Source organism: Zosterops lateralis (assembly GCF_965231275.1).
Source record: "Zosterops lateralis genome assembly, chromosome: 29".
Lineage (NCBI taxonomy): Eukaryota > Metazoa > Chordata > Aves > Passeriformes > Zosteropidae > Zosterops > Zosterops lateralis.
Genome location: NC_139789.1, coordinates 3,606,776 through 3,629,887, shown reverse-complemented (window position 1 = coordinate 3,629,887; position 23,112 = coordinate 3,606,776). Strand labels below are relative to the sequence as shown.

The window sequence follows — 23,112 nt, the reverse complement described above, 5'->3', positions numbered from 1 at the left end:
TGGGTGGTCTCATCCCAAAATCCAAAGATTTTGGAGCTCCAGAGAGTCTCTCCCTCCTCCCAGGAGAAGGTTTGAGCCTTCCCTGGATTTATGGAATTGATTATTATGGATTTATTAATTAAAATATTGTGAAGTGCTCCTCATTCCGTGCAGGAATGGGAATATTCCTATTTGAACAGGCTGGGAAATGTTGAAATCCCATAAAATCCCCTAAAACTGCAGCAGAGCCAATTCCAGAGCCCTGATCCATCCCATCCTCACCTCCCTGGGGGAAAATTGGATTAAAATCCCTCTCCCAGCACCCAAACCACCCCAGCTCGGGGAATTGGGCTGTTCTGAGCCCTCCTCCAACATTCCTGGCCAAAATTCCCACTGGGAAAGGCCAAACCCAGGCAGACAGAGCCTGAAATTTCATATTGAAATTTGCAAAACTCTGAATTGAAATGTTTGAAATTTAAATGTTAAATAAATTCCAATGAAATAAATTAAAATTATACAAATAAAAATTAAACAAATAAAATTACACAAATAAAATCACACAAATAAAAATTATAAACGAATAAAATTACACAGATTAAAATAAATCAAAACGACATAAATCAAAATTAAATAAATTAAAATGAAATAAATTCAAATGAAACAAATTAAAATGATACAAATAAATTAAACAAATAAAATTACATAAATTAGAATTACATAAATCAAAATTAGCTAAATCAAAAGTGAATAAATTAAAATGAAACGAGTTAAAATTATACAAATAAAAATTAAATAAAATTACATAAATTAAAATTAAATAAATCAAAATTGAATAAAATCAAATTAGAATAAAATTAAAAATAAATTAAAATCATTCATTGAAAAGAATTAAAAATTTAAATTAAAGGAAGGGAATGAATTAAAATAAAGAGGGAATAAATCCAACTCACAGCTGTTGTACTTGGGGGTTGTTCATGAGGTTTGAGGCCTGTGGGGAATAAAAAACACCACCAGGGTGAGGCAGGAGGGACAGAATTGTGTCAACCCCAAAGGGAGGGTGGGAAAGTTTGGGAATCCAGGAAAAGGGGGAAAAAATGGGATAAAAATGGGAAAAAGAAGAGCCCAGAGCAGCCCAGGCCTCCCCAGGAGAAATCCCCAATCCCACAGGAATTGTCTGAGCTGAGGGAACAGCAGCAGCTCCCACACAGCGCCAGGGACTGGGGAAAGGAGCTGGGAAAGCTTCCCCTGAGACTCATCCCGAGGAATTCCATGTGAGGAGACACTGGAGCTCCCAGGGAGGCTCCAATCTGAAGAATTCCACATGGGAAGGGCTCATGAAGAGGTTCCATCCCAAGGAATCCCAGTTGGGAAGACACCAGAGCTCCTGGAGATGCTCCATCCCAAGGAATTCCGTGTGAAGAGACACTGGAGTTTCTGGAGAGGTTCCGTCCCAAGGAATTCCATGTGAGGAGACACCAGAGCTTCTACAGAGGCTCCATCCCATGGGATTCCAGCTGGGAAGACACCAGAGCTCATGGAGAACCTCCATCCCAGGGAAATCCATGTGGACAGAGCTCCTGGACAGGCTCCATCCCATGGAATTCCAGCTGATGAGAGCCCCCTGGGAAGTTCCATCCCAAGGAATTCCATGTGAGGAGACACTGGAGCTCCTGGAAAAGCTCCATCCCAAGGAATTCCATGTGGGGAGAGCTCATGGAAAGGCTCCATCCCAAGGAATTCCATGTGGGGAGACACTAGAGCTCCTGGAAAAGCTCCATCCCAAGGAATTCCATGTGGAGAGAGCTCACGGAGAGGTCTCATTCCAAGGAATTCCATGTAGGACAATAGAATTCCCAGAGAGGCTCCATCCCAAAGAATTCCAGCTGGGAAGAGTTCCTGGAGAAGCTCCTCCCAAGGAATTCCAGCTGGGAACAGCTCCTGAAGAAGCTCCTCCCAAGGAATTCCATATGGGGGGACACCTAAACTCCCAGAAAGGCTCCATTCCAAGGAATTTCATGTGAGGAGAACTTGTGAAGAGGCTCCATCCCAAGGAACCCCAGCTGGGGAGAGCCCCCAGGGAGTTTCCATCCCAAGGAATTCCATGTGGGGAGAGCTCATGGAGAGGCTCCATCCCAAGGAATTCCATGTGGGTAGAGCTCATTGAAAGGCTCCATCCCAAGGAATTCCACGTGGAGAGAGCTCACGGAGAGGTCTCATTCCAAGGAATTCCATGTAGGACAATAGAATTCCCAGAGAGGCTCCATCCCAAAGAATCCCAGCTGGGAAGAGCTCCTGGAGAAGCTCCTCCCAAGGAATTCCATGTGAGGAGAATTCATGAAGAGGCTCCATCCTACGGAATCCCAGCTGGGGAAGAGCTCCCAGGGAGTTTCCATCCCAAGGAATTCCATGTGAGGAGGCACTGGAGCTCATGGAGAGGCTCCATCCCATGGAATTCCATATGGGGAGAGCTCCTGGAGAGGTCTCATTCCAAGGAATTCCATGTGAGGAGACACCAGAGTTCCTGCAGAAGCCTCATCCCAAGGAATTCCAGCTGGGAAGAACTCCTGGGCAGGCTCCATCCCAAGGAATTCTATGTGAGGAGAACTCATGAAGAGGCTCCATCCCAGGGAATCCCAGCTGGGGACAGCTCCCAGGGAGTTTCCATCCCGAGGAATTCCACATGGAGAGAGCTCATGGAGAGGTGTCATTGCAAGGAATTCCATGTGAGACACAACAGAATTTCCACAGAGGCTCCCTCCCAAGAAATTCCATGTGGGAAGAGCTCCTGGAGAGGCTCCATCCCACGGAATTCCAGCTGGGGAGACACTGGAGTTCCTGGAGAGGTTCCATCTCAAGGAATTCCATAGAGCTCATGGAGAGGCCTCATCCCAAGGAATTTCATGTGGGGAGAGCTCCTGGACAGGTCCCATCCCAAGGAATCCCAGCTGGGAAGAGCTCCCAGGGAGGCTGCAATCTGAGGAATTCCACATGGGAAGGGCTCATGGAGAGGTTCCATCCCAAGGAATTCCATGTGGGATATACGAGAATTGCTGGAGAGGCCTCATCCCATCGAATTCCAGCTGGGAAGACACCAGAGCTCACAGAGAACCTCCATCCCAGGGAAATCCATGTGGACAGAGCTCCTGGACAGTCTCCATCCCATGGAATCCCAGCTGGGAAGAGCTCCCAGGGAAGTTCCATCCTAAGGAATTCCACGTGAGGAGACACCAGAGCTCCTGGAGAGGTTCTATCCCAAGGAATTCCATGTGAGGAGACACTGGAGCTCCTGGACAGGCCCCACGCCGGGATCCCCAGGCTCTGCCGTTACCATGCTCATGAAGCCGGGGTTGTTGAGGAGTCCGGCCAGGTCGAAGCCCCCGGGGCCGCCGGTCTGAAAAACACAAACCACAGCTGGGGCTGGATCCACAACTCCAGCAGGGAAAGGGCAGAGAAAATAAAAATCAAAGCCATGAGGGTATTTTTGGTCACTTTTTAAATCCAATTGTCCCCACCAACCTCCTAAAAACTGAGAAATATTAATTTTTCTCCACTCCAAAACCTGAAACAGCAGGAAATTTCTTCTTGGTGGAACAAACTGATAAAATCCCTGTTCTGGAGTGTTCAGGGATCAAAAATTCCAACAGGAGAAGTGGAGAGAAAATAAAAATCAAAGCCACGAGGGTATTTTTGGTCACTTTTAAAATCCAATTGTCTCCACCAACTTCCTAAAAATAAAAAAAAAATTGAAACATTCTCCACTCTAAAAACCCTGAAAAAGGAGGAATTTTTTCATGGTGGAACAAACTGGTAAAATCCCTGTTTTGGGGTGCTCAGGGATCCAAAATTCCAACAGGAGAAATGGAGAGAAAATAAAAATCAAAGCCATGAGGGTTTTTTGGTCACTTTTTAAATCTATTTATCCCCACCAACCTTCTAAAAATTGAGAAATATTAATTTTTCTCCACCCTAAAAACCCTGAAACAGCAGGGATTTTATTATGGTGGAATGAACCAACAAAATCCCTGTTTTGGGGTGTTCAGGGATCTAAAATTCCAACAGGAGAAGTGGCGAGAAAATAAAAATCAAAGCCATGAGGGGTTTTTTGGTCACTTTTTAAATCCAATTGTCTCCACCAACTTTCTAAAAATAAAAAAAATATGAAATTTTCTCCATTTTAAAACTCTGAAACAGCAGGAATTTTTTTTTCATCTGTTTTTCATCAACAGATCCCTGTTCTGGGGTGTTCAGGGAACCAAAATTCTACCATAAAAAATGAAAAGAAAATAAAAATCAAACTCCCAGAGGAATTTTTTTTATTCACAACAAGACCTTTCATCATCCCCACCCTAAATTCACATTTTTAACCTCCCCCCAGGCACCACCTGTGGCTTTTAGAGTGAAAAAAAAATCCCTTTTTAACCTGAATAAACCTAAATTTCCTGACTTACTGGACTGGGAGTCTCCTTCATTTTCTGTTCAGCTATTTTGAGGTTGGATTTGTAGGTTTCGTTGTCCGGATCCAACTCCAGAGCTTTTTTATAATAAACAACAGCTTCTGTGTGTTTGTTTAGGCTGGACAGGGCCAAGCTGGGAAAGGAGAGAGAAATCAAATAAATAAAATAAAAATCAAAGGTTTTTTTGTCATTTTTTTTATCCAATTATCATCACCAATTTTGTAAAAATTGAAAAATATTAAATTTTTCAAGCTGGGAAAGAAAGGAGAAATTAAATAAAGAAAATAAAAATCAAAGTTTCTTTGGTCATTTTTTTTTATCCAATTATCACCACCAACTGTCTAAAAATTGAAAAATATGAAATTTTCCCAGCAGGAATTTTTTCTTGGTGGGACAAACCAATAAAATCCCTTTTCTGGGGTGTTCAGACACCCAAAATTCCAGCAGGAGAAAATAAATAAAAATCAAAGACACAGAGGTTTGTGATTTTTTTTGGTCATTTTTTACCCAATTTTCGTCCCTGCCAACTTTCTAAAAATTAAAAAAACATGAATTTTTCTCTACATTAAAACCCTGAAACATGAGAATTTTTTTCTTGGTGGAACAAACCAATAAAAACCCTGTTCTGGGGTGTTCAGGGATCCAAAATTCCAACAGGAGAAAGGTGGAAAGCAAATAAAAATCAAAGAGTCACAGAGAGTTTTTTTATCACTTTTAAATCCAATTGTTCCCACCAACTTTCTAAAAATTGAAAAATATAAATTATGAATATGAATTTTGAAAAGTATGAATTTTTCTCCACCCTAAAACCTTGAAACATGAGAATTTTTTTTCATGGTTGAACAAACCAATAAAATCCCTGTTCTGGGGAGTTCAGGGATCCAAAATTCCAACAGGAAAGGTGGAAAAAAATTAAAAATCAAAGTGACAGAGGGTTTTTTGGTCACTTTTAAAATCCAATTATCACCACTAACTTTCTTAGAACTGAAAAATATGAATTTTGAAAAAATATGAAATTTTTCTCCACCCTAAAACCCTGAAATGGAAGGAATTTTTTCTTAGTGGAACAAAGTGATAAAATCCCTGTTCTGGGGTGTCCAGGGACCCAAAATTCCAACAGGAGAAAATAAATAAAAAACAAAGTCATAGAGGGTTTTTTTGTCCCCTTTTTTACCCCATTGCTGTCCCCACAAACTTCCTAAAAAATAAGAAATTTCCTCCACCCTAAAACCCTGAAACATGAGAATTTTTTCTTGGTGGAACAAACCAATAAAATCCCTGTTCTGGGGTGTCCAGACACCCAAAATTCCAACAGGAGAAAAAATAAAAGTCACAGAGGAGATTTTTTTTTTTTACCCTCTTTTACTTCTGTATTCACCTTTTTTACTCAATAGTTGTCTCTGCCAACTTTCTAAAAATTAAAAAATTTGAAATTTTCTCCACCCTAAAACACGGGAACGTTTTCTTGGTGGAACAAACCAATAAAATCCCTGTTCTGAGGTGTCCAGACACTCAAAAATTCCATCAGGAAAGGTGGAAAGAAATTAAAAATCAAAGTCACTTTCTTATACAACTGTCCTCACCAACTTTCTAAAAATTTTAAAAAAATGAAATTTTCTCCACCCTAAAACCCTGAAACACGGGAATTTTTTCACAGTGGAACAAATCGATAAAATCCCTGTTCTGGGGTGTTCAGGGATCCAAAATTCCAACAGGAAAGGTGGAAAAAAATTAAAAATCAAAGTGACAGAGGGTTTTTTTGGTCACTTTTAAAATCCAAATGTCCTCACCAACTTTGTAAAAATTGAAAAATATAAATTATGAATATGCATTTTGAAAAATATGAATTTTTCTCCACCCTAAAACACAGGATCATTTTCTTGGTGGAACAAACCAATAAAATCCCTGTTCTGAGGTGTCCAGACACCCAAAAATTCCATCAGGAAAGGTGGAAAGAAATTAAAAATCAAAGTCACTTTCTTATACAACTGTTCTAAAAAATTAAAAAAAAAAAGAAATTTTCTCCACCCTAAAACCCTGAAACACGGGAATTTTTTCACAGTGGAACAAACTGATAAAATCCCTGTTCTGGGGTGTCCAGGGATCAAAAATTCCAACAGGAAAGGTGGAAAGAAAATACAAATCAAAGTGACAGAGGGTTTGGTTTTTTTCACTCTCTTTTACTTCTGCGTTCACCCTTTTTTACTCAATAGTTGTCCCTGTCAACTTTCTAAAAATTAAAAAAATTTAAATTTTCTCCACCCTAAAACAGGATTTTTTTCACAGTGGAACAAATTGATAAAATCCCTGTTCTGAGGTGTCCAGACACTCAAAAATTCCATCAGGAAAGGTGGAAAGAAATTAAAAATCAAAGTCACTTTCTTATAAAACTGTCCTCACCAACTTTCTAAAAATTTTTAAAAAATGAAATTTTCTCCACCCTAAAACCCTGAAAAACGGGAATTTTTTCACGGTGGAACAAACTGATAAAATCCCTGTTCTGGGGTGTGCAGACACCCAAAAATTCCATCAGGAAAGGTGGAAAGAAATTAAAAATCAAAGTCACTTTCTTATACAACTGTCCTAAAAATTTTAAAAAAATGAAATTTTCTCCACCCTAAAACCCTGAAAAACGGGAATTTTTTCACGGTGGAACAAACCGATAAAATCCCTGTTCTGGGGTGTGCAGGGACCCAGAATTCTGTGAGGAAAGGTGGTGAATCCCAGAGGAAAGCTGGAATACCCCAAGGAGGCAGCAGCTCACCCCATCCTGCCGTAGGCTTTGCTGTAGTTGGGGTCGATGCCGATGGCGCGCTCACAGTCCCGCACGGCCCCCGCGTAATTCCCCAGTTTGCTGTAGGCAGCAGCTCTGGGAAAAGGGGGAAAAAAACAGGGGAAAATATGTAATATTAGAGATAATAAAATATAGTATAATATTATATAATATAAAAATAAATAGTAATATTTTAAAAATAATATAGAACCAAATAATTATATATATAAAATACATATACTGTAACATATAATATAGAAATATATAAGATAAAGATAATATAATATAATAAAAGCAATATAATATAATAAAAATAATATAATATAATAAATTAATAAAATAAATATAATATAACATAACATAATATAACATAATATTGTATAATATATTGTATTAGCATGATGAATATATATAATATAATAATTCTATAATATAATTTTTCTATACTAGATATTATACATATATATACAATATACACGTATATATACATATATACACATATATAATATACAACTATACAATATTATACAATTCTACAATTATAATGTATAATACATAATATATTATAATATAATCTATATGTTAAATATAGTATAATAATGATTATATTATATATAAAAATTCTATATGATATAATAGTTCTATACTAGATATTACTATATTATCTTGTACAATTATACAATATTATACAATTCTACAATTGTATTATAATACAATATATAATACATAATATAATACAATATACACATATATTCTATAATATACATAATATTATAATATAATTGTGTAATTATATACAATAATTATATACAATAATATAATAATAAAATGTTATTTATCTAAACTACACACTCAGAATCTCAGTGCCATTATTTTTCATTTTGGAAGCCTCTCCCAACGCCTCCTCACTACAAATGCTGTGTTTCCTTGGGGGCCAGCACAGAAAACCTAAAATTCTGTATTCAAAGCTACAACAGGGGAGTTTAAAACAAAAAAAAAAAAGTGATTTTTGACCCCTGAGGAGCTGCCCAGTACCTGTTGCAGAAATAAACAGCGTTGGATGGGTTTAACTCGATGGCTTTTCCATAAAACGACACGGCAGCCTCAAAGTTCTCTGCCTTCATTTGGTCATTCCCTGAAAGGAAAGTGGGGAAGTTTTCATGAGGGGAAAAAAAAAAAAAAAACCTACAGGGATAAAGCAAAGGAAAGGCCTGGATCCATGGAAATAGCACAGGGGAGAGAAAGGATGGTGAGGGGAAAAAAAAGGGAAAAATAAAAAACCCACAGGGATAAAGCAAAGGAAAGGCCTGGATCCATGGAAATAGCACAGGGGAGAGAAAGGATGGTGAGGGGAAAAAAAAGGGAAAAATAAAAAACCCACAGGGATAAAGGTTTGGATCCATGGAAATAGCACAGGGGAGAGAAAGGATGGTGAGGGGGAAAAAAGGGAAAAAATAAAAAACCCACAGGGATAAAGGTTTGGATCCATGGAAATAGCACAGGGGAGTCTGTCAGTGTGGGAATTGCAGCATTCCTGATCCTGCATCCCAAAAAAATCACCCCAGGTGCTCTCTCAGTAGGGAAGTGTTGCTTCCACACTTACCCCACTTTTTTTTCCCCAGGAAAAAGCCATGCATAGAGCAGGAATGATACTCCACATGATTTTTTTTGGATAAAAATCCCTCTGATCTACCAACCCTGGCACCAAAACCTCCCCACCCTCCTGGAGCAGAAATAAAACCATTCCTTTTTTCCCCCTCCCACCATTCCAAGCACTCCCCAGGTACCAGGGAATTAAAATCTCCTCCCAATTAGCAGCAAACCCTCGTTATCCAGCAGCTCCAGGGGTTGGTACCTTCAGTCTTGAGCCTTTCAGCTTCAGCCACATCATCTTCTGACGGGGTGACGGGATCTGAGCTCGTCCTGGAGTTCTCCAGCTCCTTCCAAGGACAGGGAGAAGCTGAGATGAGGATTCCCACAATTCCCATCTTTCCAGCCCAAAATGTTCCCCCTCCCACATGGCTCTGAGGGGAACAGGAGCTGGAGAATCCAGCAGAATTCAGGGAAAAAAAAAATAAAATAAGGGAATGTTTCAGGGAGTTCTCTCACCTTCCCTGCCACAGCTTCAAATATTTCAGGAAGGGTCTGGGACACAGCCAGGCTTTGGTCTTCCATGGAGACCCCAAATGCTGTTTCCAGGCACTGGATGGCCACTGGATAATGAGAGTCAGGTCATTAATTAATAAATATTCACTCCTCTCCTTCATCTCTAAAAAAAAAACCAACCCAAACCACCCATTTTTCCCCACACCAGATGGGATTTTTGGGTGATTTTGCCAAGCTCAGAGTCAGGCAAAGCTTCCCTGTGGATATCCTGGATGGAGCCAATCCCCATCCCCACCCCCTGAGGGATTCCTGGGGGTTGGGGGTGAGTCAGGCTTTAAAATTCCCACAGCTGGGAATGAGCCCAGAATTCCAAGGAGAGACACAGACATTTCCCCTCGCTCTGGGAACCCTGAGCCACCTTCTCAGGCTTGGGAAAACTGAGTTTCCCAGAGCTGTCCCATTCCCCAGGGAAAACTGAGCTTCCCAGAGCTCTCCTGCCACATTTTACACCCCAAAATACCCCATTCCCAGCACCCACAGCCTCCACACCCTCCTCCCACCAGCACGAACCCACAATTCAAGGACTAAACCCTAAAGCTCCTTAAGGAGACCTTTTAAATCCATGTGGCCTCTTTGCCCTTTGGAAAAACATCAAGAGATGAGGTTTTGGGGGAGAAGAAGAGATAAAACAACCCCAGGAGCTCCAAAAGCTTCCCTGGAGGCAAGGAACTCCCAGGTCCCACCCCACAGAGCCCCCTAAGCCTCCCAGCAGGGATCAAGGGAGGTTTTTGACCCCAGGAAGGTCCCTGCCTCCAGCTAAGCTGCTCTTGGGAGAGATCAGAAGCCAGACAAGGCAGCAGCAGCCCTGGATAACCCCCAGAAGGAGAAATGAGCCCCAAAATTCCAGCCAGGCTGGGCACTGCTGTGACAATGTAGTATTTAAACAGCCAAACCACCTCGAATCATTGTTATCAAAACTCTCTGGAATTCACCAGAGTTGCTGAGACATAAATTGTTCTGTGATGAGAAAGAAGAGGCTGAGAAACAGAACAGCAAGAGCTAAATAAAAGAAGGCCATGAAGCCCTGGGCTGTATTTCATATTTCCTGAAAAGTGCATCAACAAAATAAAAGCAATAATTAAGCAATGTGTGATCACTTAAACAGCAGTTTTTAAATGTATAAATACAGCTTAATGTAAGCAATAAATTTATAAAATGTAAACAATAAATGACTTCTGTTTAATCACATTAATTGGCTGTCCAGAAGTCCTGAGCGATGCTGTTTTACACCACAATGACACAGACTCTGAGGTTCAGGAGGCTGAAAATGACTCTTCTATTTTTGGGATGTGTCTCCCTTTTAAACTATTCTACACAGACCAATTGGATTGGTGAAAACAAACTCTTCACTCCCATTGGTCAGAGCAGAGGGACACCAAGAAGTCCCTCCTAGGAGAAGGAATGAATAACAAAGTTACAACTACAAAAACATTTCTCCTGTTTACAGAAAACTCCCTGAGGAAAAAAAATATTTCAAAAATCCAAAACACTTCAGGCACGAAACCAAGACTTTCACCTGAGCTCCTGCACACCAGGAACAGCCCAGGCAAACCAGGGGGGTAAAAAAAATGGGGAAGCAACACCCAAATTCTCCCAAATTTCAGCCTGATTGAGCCACCCACCTTCCAAACTCTCCTGAGCATCCGGAGACATGCTGCCCCCCTGGAGTTGGCTGTGCAGGAACTGAATGATGGAATAGGCCAGACGCTTCTGGTCTGCCATGCTGCTGCCAGGGGCCGGGCTCCACCCCTCCTGCCTTCCAAAAATGCACCTGGAAAGACAGAAATTGTGGATTAGAGGAGTTAAAGGCAAAGGGGTTTGCTGCTGGCGTCCCTCGGGGTGAGTTTTGGGGGAGCAGGGAGGTGTTGAGGGGGGTAAGGGATTGGGCAGGGTAAGAATTCATAATATTCTTTATATATTCTCAAGATATTCTCAGAGCATTCCTTATATTCTTTATATATTCCAGAATATAAGGAATTCCAGAGCATGCCATATATTCTCCATATATTCCTCCATATTCCAGGGTTGGGTTCACCCTCTGCTTGTTACAATCCCACCTCAAAGGTGCTGCTGGGTATGAAAATCCTGGAGAACTGAGGAGTTCACCAGGAAAAATTCCCACTTTTCTGCTCCCTTGAGCATGGTTTGGCCCTAAAGCCAAAGCAAGGAGGAATTATTTAGAAGGAATTATTTTTTAGAAGGAATTTGGTAGCCTCTGGTGGGGGAAAAATAAAATAAAACCTACAGAGATAAACCAAAATAAAAGCCTGGATCCATGGAAATAGCACAGGGGGGAAAAAGGATGGTGAGGGGAAAAAAGGAGAAAAATAAAAAACCTACAGGGATTTTCCCCGGCAGGGAAAAGGGAGGGAAATCCCAAAGCAAAGAGACCCCAAAAAGCACAACCCGAGGCTGGGAGTTCCCAGCGATCCCAGAGCAATTCCCGAAGGAAATTCCCGGCTCTGCCCGTGCCGAGCCTTAACTGGGTTTGTGGCACATCCAGGCTCGTTCAATTGAGAAAGGAGCTGGATTTAATGAGAGTCCCACAGGGCTGAGCCGGGCCCGGGCCCGCCTGGGCTCCCGTTCCCCGGGATCTCCCGCTCCCCAAAGCCCCCGCAGCTCCCCCGGACCCTCCCCCGGCGGAGGAACCGGGGCCCCCCTGCCCAGCCCCGGTACCGCCGGTACCCCTCCCGCAGAGCCCTCAGGGGGCCGGGGCGGGAGGTGCCCGGGCCTGGCACCAGCAGCACCGGGGGCAGAGCGGTCCCGTCCCGGCCGGTGCCGCCCCCCAGGCCCCGCTGCACCCGGTAACCCTGTGAGCCGGAAGAGCGGCTGCCGAGGGGCAGCACGGCCCGGCACGGGCGGGCGCGGAGGCGGAGAGACCCCGGTGCGGGCCCGTCCCGGTGCCGGTCCCGGTTCCCCCTCACTCACCGGACACTCGCCTGGGCCGGGCGCGCTCCCGCACTGCGCATGCGCCGCGCCCACCGCGCGCCGGCGCCGCTCCGGCCACGCCCCCTCCCTTATAAGCCCTAAAGGGGCGTGGCTTGAAGCGGAAGCCCCGCCCCCAGTGGTACCATAGAGATGTGCCGTTGTCATGGCAACGCGCGGAGGCGTCGCCATGGGAACGGGCGGGCGGGACCCGGGGATGCTCCGCGCCCGCCCCGCGCCCGCCCCGGGGCCGCTCCCGGCCCGCTCGGAGGGTCTCGGAGGGGATGAGCCGCCCCCGTTTCCCGGCCCCGGTGCGGGGAGGGCGAGGCGGGAGCGGCCCGGTCCTCCAGGCTCCCGGCATGCCCCGCTCTCGCTCCCGCCTCTCCGGTCGGGGCACATGCTCGGTGCGTGGGGCCGGCCCGGTTTCCTCCCGGCCTCGTCAGCAGCGCGGGGCCTCCCGCCACCCCCGGCACCGCCGACATGGCCCCGCCGACAGGTACCGGCACCGCCGGGGTGGGGGCGCACGGGGGAGAGGGCGGGGGGCTGGGGCGGCCTGGGGAGAGCGGCTGAGGGGACAGGGATGGGGAGGCAGGACCGGGCCGGGGGCGGCGGGACCGGGCCGGGGGAGGCAGGACCAGACCGGGGGCGGCAGGACCGGGCCAGGAGAGGCAGGACCGGGCCGGGGGAGGCAGGACCGGGCTAGGGGAGGCAGGACCGGGCCGAGGGGCGCAGGACCGGGCCGGGGACGGGAGAACAGGGCCGGGGGCACCAGGACCAGGCCGGGGGCGGCAGGATCGGGCCGAGGACACCAAGACCAGACCGGAGGGGCAGGACCGGGCCGGGGGAGGCAGGAGCAGACCGGGGACAGCAGGACCAGACCGGGGACAGCCCCTCAGGACCGCCGGGGTCCCCTCTGCCCCCCAAGTCCCCTCTGTGCCCCGCGGGGCAGCGCCGGGCCTTGTCCCCGAGCCTTGGCACGGACACCTGGCGGGGTCGGGTTTCGGTGGAGGATTTATCGGGCCCGGGAGATGATTCCGCGCTCCTCCTCCGAGCCGGGTCTCTCCTGGAGCATTTCCCCCGAGCTTCTCCCCACCGGCCCGCAGGGAATGTCGTGGACAGCCAGGCGCCCCGGGCGGTGCCCAGCCAGCTGCGCTGGGACCTGACGGCCGAGCAGATCGAGGCCATGGCCGCCGAGCTCACCGAGAGCACCAAGCTCGTCTATGACCGCGTGGGAGCCCAGGAGCGCGGGGAGGTCTCCTACGAGAACACCCTCAAGGCTCTGACCGACGTGGAGGTGGAATACACAGGTGGGGATCGGGCGATGGGGGAGCTGCTCTGGGGATTTTGGGGTGGAATTCTTCCCTGGGAAGGTGAGATTGCCCTGAGAAACTGTGGCTTCCCCATCCCTGGAAGTGTCCAAACCCAGCTTGGAACCACCTGAGATTAGTGAAAGATGTTCCTGAGGTCATTTCCAGCCCATTCTACGATTATTAAGATTTTTTTAAATTTATTTTTTTAGCTCTGTGCTGTCACCTGCTTTTCCCTGCCCCTGTCTGCCAGCAGAATGTTGTTTTTTTTTCCCAGTTAATGTTTATAGAGCAAGGAACCAGCACAAAGAGCAGATGAAGCCAAGGACGGCCTTTGGCAGCAGGAGCTGCCCCGTCCCCAAGGCTGTCCCGGCTTTTGTGTGTCACCAGTGGGAACAAACCAGAAAAGATCCAAGAAACTCTCACCTCCTTCCTCATTTCTCCCTGGGGCCGTGGATAAATGTCTCTCCATGGGCCTTGTTTCCTGATGGGATTTTTTTTGGGAGAGCAAATCCTGGTGGGAGTTTTTGGGAGAACAAATCCCAATGGCATTTTTGCAGGGAGTAAATCCCAGTGGGATTTTTTGAGAGAGCAAGTCCCACTGGGATTTTTTTTGGGACAGAAAATTCCACTGCGATTTTTTGGGGAGTAAATTCCACTGGGATTTTTGGGGGGAGTGAATGTTGCTGGGATTTTCTGGGGACTAAATCCTGCAAGGATTTTCTGGGAGAGTAAATCCTGGTAGGATTTTTTGAGAGAGCAAATCCCACTGGGATTTTTGGGGGCAGTAAATGCTTCTGGGATTTTTTGGGGTGAATAAATCCCACTGGGAATTTTTGGGACAGCAAATCCCACTGCGATTTTTTGGGGAGTAAATTCCACTGGGATTTTTTTGGGGAGTAGATGCTGCTGGGATTTTTGGGGCAGTAAATGCTGCTGGGAATTTTTGGGAGAGCAAATCCCACTGTGATTTTTTGGAGAGTAAATTCCACTGTGATTTTTTGGAGAGCAAATCCCACTGTGATTTTTTGGAGAGTAAATTCCACTGTGATTTTTTGGGACAGTAAGTGCTTCTGGGATTTTTTGGGGACTAAATCCTGTAAGGATTTTCTGGGAGAGTAAATGCTCCTGGGTTTTTTGGGAGAGCAAATCCTACTGGGATTTTTGCGGGGAGTAAATGCTGCTGGGATTTTCTGGAAGAGTAAATCCCTCTGGGAAATTTTGGGAGAGCAAATCCCACTGCGATTTTTTGGGACAGTAAGTGCTCCTGGGATTTTTTGGAGACTAAATTCTGCAAGGATTTTTTGGGAGAGTAAATGCTCCTGGGTTTCTTGGGAGAGCAAATCCCACTGGGATTTTTGGGGGCAGTAAATGCTGCTGGGATTTTTTGGGGGAGTAAATGCTGCTGTGATTTTTGGAGAGAGTAAATCCTGCTGGGATTTTTTGGAGAGCAAATCCCACCATGATTTTTTGGGAGAGTAAATCCCACTGTGATTTTTTTGGGAGAGTACCACAACGTGATGGCACCAAAACTGTGCAGGGTTTGGTGCTTTCTGGACAATTATTTGCAGCAGGATGACAATTCAGGCAGCCCCTCCTCGTGACACCTGTGCTGGAGCTGTCCCACCTGTCCGGGGCAGGGAGCAGCCTCATCTTCCTCCTCTCCCTGTTCTTTTATTCTTAAATTAATAGGAAAAAGAATAATTCCTCTTGCTCAGCAGGAGGAACGCTCAGCTCAGCACGACTGTCAGCACTTCCCTGGCTGAGCTGCCTGTTCAGCTGCTCCTGGGGGGAGAATCCAGGTGTCTGCAGAGCACCTGCAGTTCCATTCCTGGAGGTTTTGCAGGGCCAGCAGCAGGGAATGTTCTCCCCTGTTCTCCCAAGTGGGATTAAATCAGGACAGGGCACACCTGGGGCTGTTGGGGAAGTGTCTGCAGGAAAAGGATTGTCCCACCTGGAGCTTTAAAGGAGACAGGTGTCACTGTAGGACACGAAAGAAAGACTCCAAATATTTCTGAAGGCAAAGAGCATTAAAAAAAGGCTTTATTTTCTAATTCTTACTACCTTTTATAAGGTGTTTTGATACAGGCTTAACCTGGTTGGTGAATAGAAACAACACTTCTCTGATCCTTTTGGTTAAACCAGAGAAACAGCAAAAAACACCATCTGGAGAAAGATTGTTCTGATATAGGAGAATTGTTGGCCAAGATTGTTTGAGAAGAAACTTTCTTGAGACATTTTTTCCTTGGGGAAAAAAGTCAGCAGCTGCCAGCAGGCTGAAAAAAATCTCTCAGCCCCAGAATTATTAATCCCACGGGCAGGGAATGCTGCTGCCATCAGGAATGATGGAATAAGTGGAGCATCCAGTCCAACCCCTGGCCCTGCACAGGACACCCCAAACCCCCTGTGGGCAGAGCTGTTGGGGGCTCACAGGCACAGAGTTCCCGTGGATTTGGGGAGGATTGTGGTGGGATCCTGTGCTGGGCAGCAGGGAAGGGACAAAGAGGAGCCAGAGCCTCATCCCACTGCAGGGGGAAATGGGCACTGAATAACAGAATTGATGTGATTCCAACAGAGGCTGTTTGTTGGTTATATTACATGGCAGATACAGATTTTAAGTCCATGGGGGCATCTCTGGGTTGGCTAAACTGTTTCTTCATGGGGGAAATGTGAATAACAGAACTAATATAATTCCAACAGAGGCTGTTTATTATTTATATTACATGGCAGATATAGGTTTTAAGTGCATATGGGAATCTCTGGGTTGGCTGAGCTGCTTCTTCACATCCTTCAGGGCAATCCCACTGGTCAAGTGTCCATCCTCACCTTGTGCTCTCCCTATCCAGGCTTTGTGTTTATTATAGACAATTTCTGAGGCTCTCTCTTCTTATTTTTGATCCTGCTGTTTTCTCAGTAACCTCGATGAATTCCCCAGAGCTCTAACAACAAAACTGCAGCTGGTTTGATAATATTACTTACAAACAATATTATTTGGCTGGTGCATCAGAATGGCCTGTGTTATACAGGTACATTGCTACATCTTATACAGATATATATATTATAGATATATATTATAGATATATTGCTGCATCCCACCCCTCCCTGGCCCTGTGTGGGGAAAGCTCTGGGGCCAGCCTGGCTCTGTGTCACCCTGATTTTTCACCCTTCTGATGTTTTACATTTCTGTACTGGAGTTTTCTCAGGCATTGTAACAGAAACAAAGAGTGATCTTTTGTAAGTCAGGCATTCCCTCGTGGGGGAAGGACAAATTGATGGACTTCTGGTTTGACCAGTGGGGTCAGAGAGGTGTCAACCTCATGGCCCAAATATTTATCAAATTCCAAACACAATTTAAACCCAAAATAAACTTCCTTCTTTTCTGCCCTGATAGTGACTCTGAGTGTCCCTCTTTTCGTGTCCATCTGGGCATGTAAAAAAAAAAAAGAATCACACTCACACTGTCCAGTTGTGTGAGCAAAAAAGAAGGATGTTTATTTGGGATTAGGGTTTAAATAGGGTCTGGAGTTTGATCAGGAGTTGGAGGATGAGGTTGACACCTCTCTGACCCCACTGGTCAAGCCAGAAGTCCATTAGTTTGTCCTTCCCTAGGAAGGAATGCAGAGTTTTCAAAACCTCACTCTTTGTTTATGTTATAATGGGTGAGAAAACTCCAGTCCAAACACACAAAACATCAGGAGGGTGAAACAATCAGGGCACCAGGCGTGCTGTGGGTGCTGTGGACCCCTCACTTTGTCCCTGCTGTCCCCCCAGTCTGTAGGAACATGCTGGACTTCCCCCAGACACACAAAACATCAGGAGGGTGAAACAATCCGTGTGCCAGGTGTGCTGTGGGCGCTGTGGACCCCTCACTGTGTCCCCTGTTGTCCCCAGTCCGTAGGAACATGCTGGACTTCCCCCAGCACGTGTCCCCCTGCAAGGCCATCCGCGCCGCCAGCACCGAGGCCGACAAGAAGCTCTCAGAGTTTGACGTGGAGATGAGCATGAGGCAGGACGTGTACCAGAGGATTGTCTGGCTCCAGGTGGGTCCCCTGCCATGCCAATCCCCCTGGAATTCATCCCAGTCCTGTTCCCTCCTGCCAGAGCTGAGAAGGGGAGGGTGCAGGAGTGGGGTGGTGATGGCAGGGTGGTGCAGCTGTTAGTGGGGGGTGGGAAATTTGGGGTCCAGGGCTGTGCCCCCACTCACAGCTTTGATCTCTCCTTTGCTGTTGGTAAATCCAACCCACCTCAGTGGTGGTGCCCCCCAAAACGCTGACATGGCTCAAAGGTGATGTGTTTAAAGCGATCTGGGAGGAACCTGTGCCCAGAGGTGACACAGGAACCACTGCACCAAGCCAGAGCCTTCCCTGGGGGTGTTTCCATCTGCTGCCAGGTCTCTGGTGTTCCCAGCTTCCTGCAGCTCCCTGAGGAGCAGGAGGAATATTTTTTTCTCTCCAGGAGAAGGCAGAAAGCGCTTCCCTGAAGCCCGAGGCCAAGAGGTACCTGGAGAGGCTGATCAAGCTGGGGAAAAGGAACGGGCTCCACCTCCCTGAGGAGACACAGGAGGTGAGAGCACACAATCCCGGGGTGGTTTGGGTTGAAGGGACCCTAAAGCCCATCTCCCACTGTCACAGGGTGCTCCAAGCTGGCCGTGGGCACTCCCAGGGATGGGGCAGCCACAGCTCCTCTGGGAAATCTGTGCCAGGGCCTCCCCACCCTCACAGGAAGGAGTTTTTTCTGAATATCCCATCTAATCCTACTCCCTGTCAGTCTGAATCCGTTCCCCCTTGTCCCTGTCACAGGGAGAGGAGCCCTGGCAGGGCTCAGGGCAGGGCCTGAGGCTCGGGTTGGGGTTTTGCCCCTGATTCTGGTGATTTTGGGTAATGTCTCCCAAAATGTCTCCCAGAGCCCCTTTTTCCTTTCCATCCAAAGGGTGATATTAACAAAGTGGGAGTTAAGGATTCCTGGGAAGCTGAAAAGGGGGAATTAGCACCAAATCCCCACAGCCAAGGGCTGGAGTTGGGGGCTGGAGTTGGAGGGGGCTGAGCTGCTCAGGGGCCTCCCTGTCTCACCATGGAGCCCAAAACTGGGTTAAAAACAGCAGAAAAGGTGAAATAAGGAGAGAGGAGGTTGTTACTGCAACACCTGCAGCTCCTGAGCTGGCAGGGGACTGGCAGGACCTTGCTGAGGTGGCTGATCCCTGCCAGGTGTGACCACAGGGAGCCTTTCTGGGCTGCCTGCACACCTCAGTTAATTCTGCTCCGTTGGGCTGGGGCAGAGCCAGGGCCAGGCTCAGTGCTGGGCAGCTCAGCAGGGTGGGGACAGCTCCTGGCTCTGACTTCTCTCCGATTTTCCTGCTGTTTTTGAAGAAAATCAAAGCTATCAAGAAAAAGCTGAGCGTGCTGTGCATAGACTTCAACAAGAACCTCAACGAGGACACCACCTTCCTGCCCTTCTCCAGGGAGGAGTTAGGTATGGAGTGCTCTGCTGGCAGGGCCCTGAGCATTCCTGGAGTGTCCTGGGCTCTCCCTCAGCCCCTGGCTGCCCTTTTTCCCAGGGGGGCTCCCTGAGGACTTCCTGAATTCCCTGGAGAAGACGGAGGATGGGAAGCTGAAGGTCACCCTCAAGTACCCACACTACTTCCCGCTGCTCAAGAAGTGCTACGTGCCCGAGACCAGGAGGAAGGTGGAGGAGATGTTCAACTCCAGGTGCAAAGAGGTCAGTGGGGCACCCAGGGGATCTCCCCTGGCGTTTGTGTTTCTTTCCACCCTGGTGGAACTCTGGTCACTGAGAATTTTGTACCGCCTCGAGTGTTTAATCCCGACTGTGGCAGAAAAGAAGATAAAACACAACACTTCCCTTGTCCCCTGTGTACCTGCCAGGAGAACTGCCTGATCCTGAAGGAGCTGGTGGACCTGAGGGCTCAGAAGGCCAGTCTCCTGGGCTTCAGCACCCACGCCGACTTCGTGCTGGAGATGAACATGGCCAAGAGCAGCCGGACGGTGGCCACATTCCTGGGTACGTCCCTGGGGACACCCCGAACTGGGAGTGCTGCTCTGATCCCACACCCCAACCCCGCCTGCCTCCCTCCCCACAGATGAGCTGGCCCAGAAGCTGAAGCCCCTGGGGGAGAAGGAGAGGGCCGTGATCCTGGACCTGAAGAAGAAGGAGTGCGAGAAGCGCGGGCTGGAGTTCGACAACCGCATCAACGCCTGGGACATGCGCTACTACATGAACCAGGTGGAGGAGACCAAGTACAGCGTGGACCAGAACCTGCTCAAGGAGTATTTCCCCATGCAGGTGGTCACCACGGGCCTCCTGGCCATCTACCAGGAGCTGCTGGGCCTCACCTTCCACCTGGAGGAGAAGGCTCAGGTGTGGCACGAGGACGTGCAGCTCTACACCGTGAAGGACGCGTCCTCCGGGGAGACCATCGGGAAGTTCTACCTGGATCTGTACCCACGGTGAGAGCTGGGGAGATCCAGGAGCAGGGGGAGCAGAGCCTGAGGAAGAGGAGATTCCAGATGTGTGGAGTGTGGAGGGAGCAGTGTATGCTGCGGCAGGGATGTCACTGGGGTGTCACCGAGGGGGTCACCGGGGTGTCACTGGGGATTCCTGCTCTGAGCAGCACAATGGGGGAGGCCGTGGCTGTGTCTGGCTTTTGGAAGAAGGACCCCTGAGGCTCCTGTCCCTCCCCAGGGAAGGGAAGTACGGCCACGCCGCCTGCTTCGGCCTCCAGCCCGGCTGCCTCCTGCCGGACTCCAGCCGGCAGATCTCGGTGGCCGCCATGGTGGCCAACTTCACCAAGCCCACACCCGACGCCCCTTCCCTGCTGCAGCACGATGAGGTGGAGACCTATTTCCACGAGTTTGGGCATGTCATGCACCAGCTGTGCTCTCAGGTGAGGCCTCCCTGTGCTGGCACAGCTTGGGGTTATTCCCCCATCCTGTTTTCCCATGGAATTCTGAGCCGGCCGTGTCCCCCCAGGCGGAGTTTGCCATGTTCAGTGGGACACACGTGGAGAGGGACTTTGTGGAGGCCCCGTCCCAGATGTTGGAGAACTGGGTGTGGGAGAAGGAGCCTCTGCTGCGCATGTCCAGGCACTACAAGACAGGCAGCCCCATCCCCGATGAGCTGCTGGAGAAGCTCATTAAATCCCGGCAGGCAAACACAGGTGAGGGGGGAATTGGTGTCCCCTGGGTGTGGGGACGGGAAAGGGACACTCAGTGACAGGAAAGGCTTTTCCTTGCTCACCCTTGAGGGGGTGGAGGGAAGGAACCCACATGTGTGGGAAGGGAGAGGGCGATGTGATATGTGACAATGACAAAGAGGTGCCACCCAGCCTGCCCTGCTGCCACCAGGCTTGGTGACCCTCCTGCAGGCAGCATTCCAGCCTCACTTTGCCTCCTCCTCGTCCTCCTTTTGGGAACAGGGCTCTTCAACCTGCGCCAGATCGTCCTGGCCAAGGTGGACCAGGCTCTGCACACCCAGACCAAGGCTGACCCTGTGGAGGTGTTTGCCCGGCTCTGTGAAGAGGTGCTGGGTGTCCCTGCCACCCCAGGTACGGGCAGCCCTCCTGTCCCTCTGTGTGGCTCAGAAAGTTCCTCTGGGCTTGGGGACAGTTTCTGCTGGCACTGGAAAAAGCAAAGCAGGAAAAGCCTGGAAAGTTCCTCCCTTTGTCCCCTGAGTTGAGGGACAAAGCACCTCCTGGGACAGCACTGGAGGGTTTTTTGTCCATGAGGGGATCCCCCCTGACCCCTGGTGTCCCCTCAGGCACGAACATGCCAGCCACCTTCGGCCACCTGGCCGGCGGCTACGACGCTCAGTACTACGGCTACCTCTGGAGCGAGGTGTACTCCATGGACATGTTCCACACCCGCTTCAAGCAGGAGGGGATCATGAACTGCAAGGTAAGGACAGGGTTCTGTGCGTGGCTGGGATGGGGAGGCCAGGGCAGGGGTGTCCCAGCCCTGCTCTGTGTGTGTGTGCCCGCAGGTGGGCATGGATTACAGGAACTGCATCCTGCGTCCCGGCGGCTCCGTGGACGCCTCGGACATGCTGAGGAAGTTCCTGGGCAGGGATCCCAAGCAGGACGCCTTCCTGGCCAGCAAGGGACTGAAGGTGGAGAGCAACTCGGTGCCTTCGGCCTGAGGCGCCGCTGGGGCCTGGCCCTGGGGGAAGCTCCTGCCCCACGCACCTGCCCTCGCCTGGTTCCTGTCACCAAACACCCCCCGGGCCACCCCTGCCTGGAGCTGCCCCTCCAGGGCCCTCTCCCAGCCCCTACTGGGCTTTGGGAGCCGGGCTCAGCCCTGGCACGGGGCCCTGTGGTGACACAGAGATGACCTGTCCTCGTCACCCCAGGGCTGTGGGTCACCCGCACCAATTGGCTGAGCTTTGAACCTGATTCCTGCACCAGGGTGAGTGTTGGCCTCATTTTGGAGCCAGGGAGGAGGGGGAGAGGAGTTCCCAAACTTGAATCTTTGTTTTTAAATCCCTTCTCTTTAAAGAAGCCTCGTTGTTGTTGTTGCCACCTTGGCTTGGTTTGTTGCCCTGGGACAGACAGAACTGTCACCAGGGCAGGGACAGTCCCGCTTTCCCCATCTTTGGGCAGCTCCTGGCTGTGCAATAAAGATGGGGAGAGATCCCAGAGCTCAAAACCCAGAGGGAACTGACTGGAACATCCTGCCCTGAGCCCCTCAGGGGCCTTCCTGCCTGGCAGGGGGACAGAGGCGGCCGGTGCAGGAGTTCCCAGAACAGGAGCTTTGGGGACATGGCCTCTGTGTGCTGCCAGATGTCCCAGGGCCATCTCAGGGTCACCCTGGGGCCACCTCAGGGCAGCCAGGGGCTGGGGCTGTGGCAGCTGAGGGTGTTGCTGTTGCTGTCAGCTCCGAGCCAGGCTGGGAAAGGGGAGAGGCTTGGTGTTTGTGACTGAAAACACCGAGCTGACAGCTTCCAACAACACAAATTCCGGGATAAAAATATCCCCTGGGCTCCGTGCCAGGCCTTGAGCTGCCGGCGCCACGGGGAGGGACAGCAGAGCCAGCCCGGGCTGTGCCACCTGCCCAGGGCTGTCCCCAGGGTGTCCCAGGGCCCTGAGTGTCCCCAGGGTGTCCCAGGGCCCTGAGTGTCCCCAGGGTGCCCCAGGGCTCTGAGTGTCCCCAGGGTGTCCCAGGGCCCTGAGTGTCACCAGGGTGCCCCAGGGCCCTGAGTGTCCCCAGAGTGCCCCAGGACCCTGAGTGTCATCAGAGTGTCCCAGGACCCTGAGTGTCCCCAGAGTGTCCCAGGACCCCAGGTGGCACAGGGTATTGTGGCACAAAGGTTCCTGACCCCGAGGGCAAAGGGTGGGTTTGCTCCCGGCTTCCTGGGGAGCTGAGGAGCTTCAAAGGGAGCTGGGATTTGTGTCCCAGCCCTCCCAGCCTCGGGTGCATCGTGTGGGGCCGTTTGGGGCTGTGGGATCCATCCCTGGCACTGTGCCGTGGTGTGGGGGACACGAGTGACAGCCCAGTGCCCC

General features: G+C 49.2%; 2 protein-coding genes across 2 annotated transcripts; one reads left to right on the top strand and one right to left on the bottom strand.

Moving 5' to 3' along the window:
* Positions 1–150: 150 nt before the first annotated feature.
* Positions 151–12,322, bottom strand: SGTA (small glutamine rich tetratricopeptide repeat co-chaperone alpha). Its single transcript, XM_083879914.1, has 9 exons — positions 12,301–12,322; positions 10,995–11,143; positions 9,316–9,419; positions 9,062–9,146; positions 8,242–8,341; positions 7,198–7,302; positions 4,428–4,566; positions 3,308–3,370; positions 151–967 (listed from the first exon to the last, which is right to left on the bottom strand). The coding sequence occupies exons 2-9, from the start codon at positions 11,092–11,094 to the stop codon at positions 926–928; spliced, it is 738 nt and encodes a 245-aa protein (XP_083736040.1). The 5' UTR covers positions 11,095–11,143; positions 12,301–12,322; the 3' UTR covers positions 151–925.
* Positions 12,323–12,699: 377 nt separating this feature from the next.
* Positions 12,700–22,955, top strand: THOP1 (thimet oligopeptidase 1). The gene is made up of 13 exons (XM_083879944.1): positions 12,700–12,793; positions 13,401–13,604; positions 17,496–17,644; positions 18,060–18,167; positions 18,971–19,073; positions 19,159–19,319; positions 19,484–19,619; positions 19,699–20,065; positions 20,301–20,502; positions 20,589–20,775; positions 21,034–21,162; positions 21,375–21,511; positions 21,597–22,955. Exons 1-13 carry the CDS (start codon positions 12,778–12,780, stop codon positions 21,750–21,752), a joined length of 2,055 nt encoding a protein of 684 aa, XP_083736070.1. The 5' UTR covers positions 12,700–12,777; the 3' UTR covers positions 21,753–22,955.
* Positions 22,956–23,112: the final 157 nt, after the last annotated feature.

What these genes read in the sequence shown, in the direction of transcription:
- THOP1 (XM_083879944.1), top strand. An exon ending in TCCCTGAGGAGACACAGGAG is followed by an intron (nt 18,168 to 18,970) that starts GTGAGAGCACAC and finishes CTGTTTTTGAAG; the next exon opens with AAAATCAAAGCTATCAAGAA. An exon ending in GGGTGTCCCTGCCACCCCAG is followed by an intron (nt 21,163 to 21,374) that starts GTACGGGCAGCC and finishes GTGTCCCCTCAG; the next exon opens with GCACGAACATGCCAGCCACC.
- SGTA (XM_083879914.1), bottom strand. Translation starts at nt 11,094, where the DNA reads ATGGCAGACCAGAAGCGTCTGGCCTATTCCATCATTCAGTTCCTGCAC. An exon ending in TGCTCAGGAGAGTTTGGAAG is followed by an intron (nt 9,420 to 10,994) that starts GTGGGTGGCTCA and finishes CTCATTATCCAG; the next exon opens with TGGCCATCCAGTGCCTGGAA. An exon ending in AAAGCCTACGGCAGGATGGG is followed by an intron (nt 4,567 to 7,197) that starts GTGAGCTGCTGC and finishes CTCCTTTCCCAG; the next exon opens with CTTGGCCCTGTCCAGCCTAA.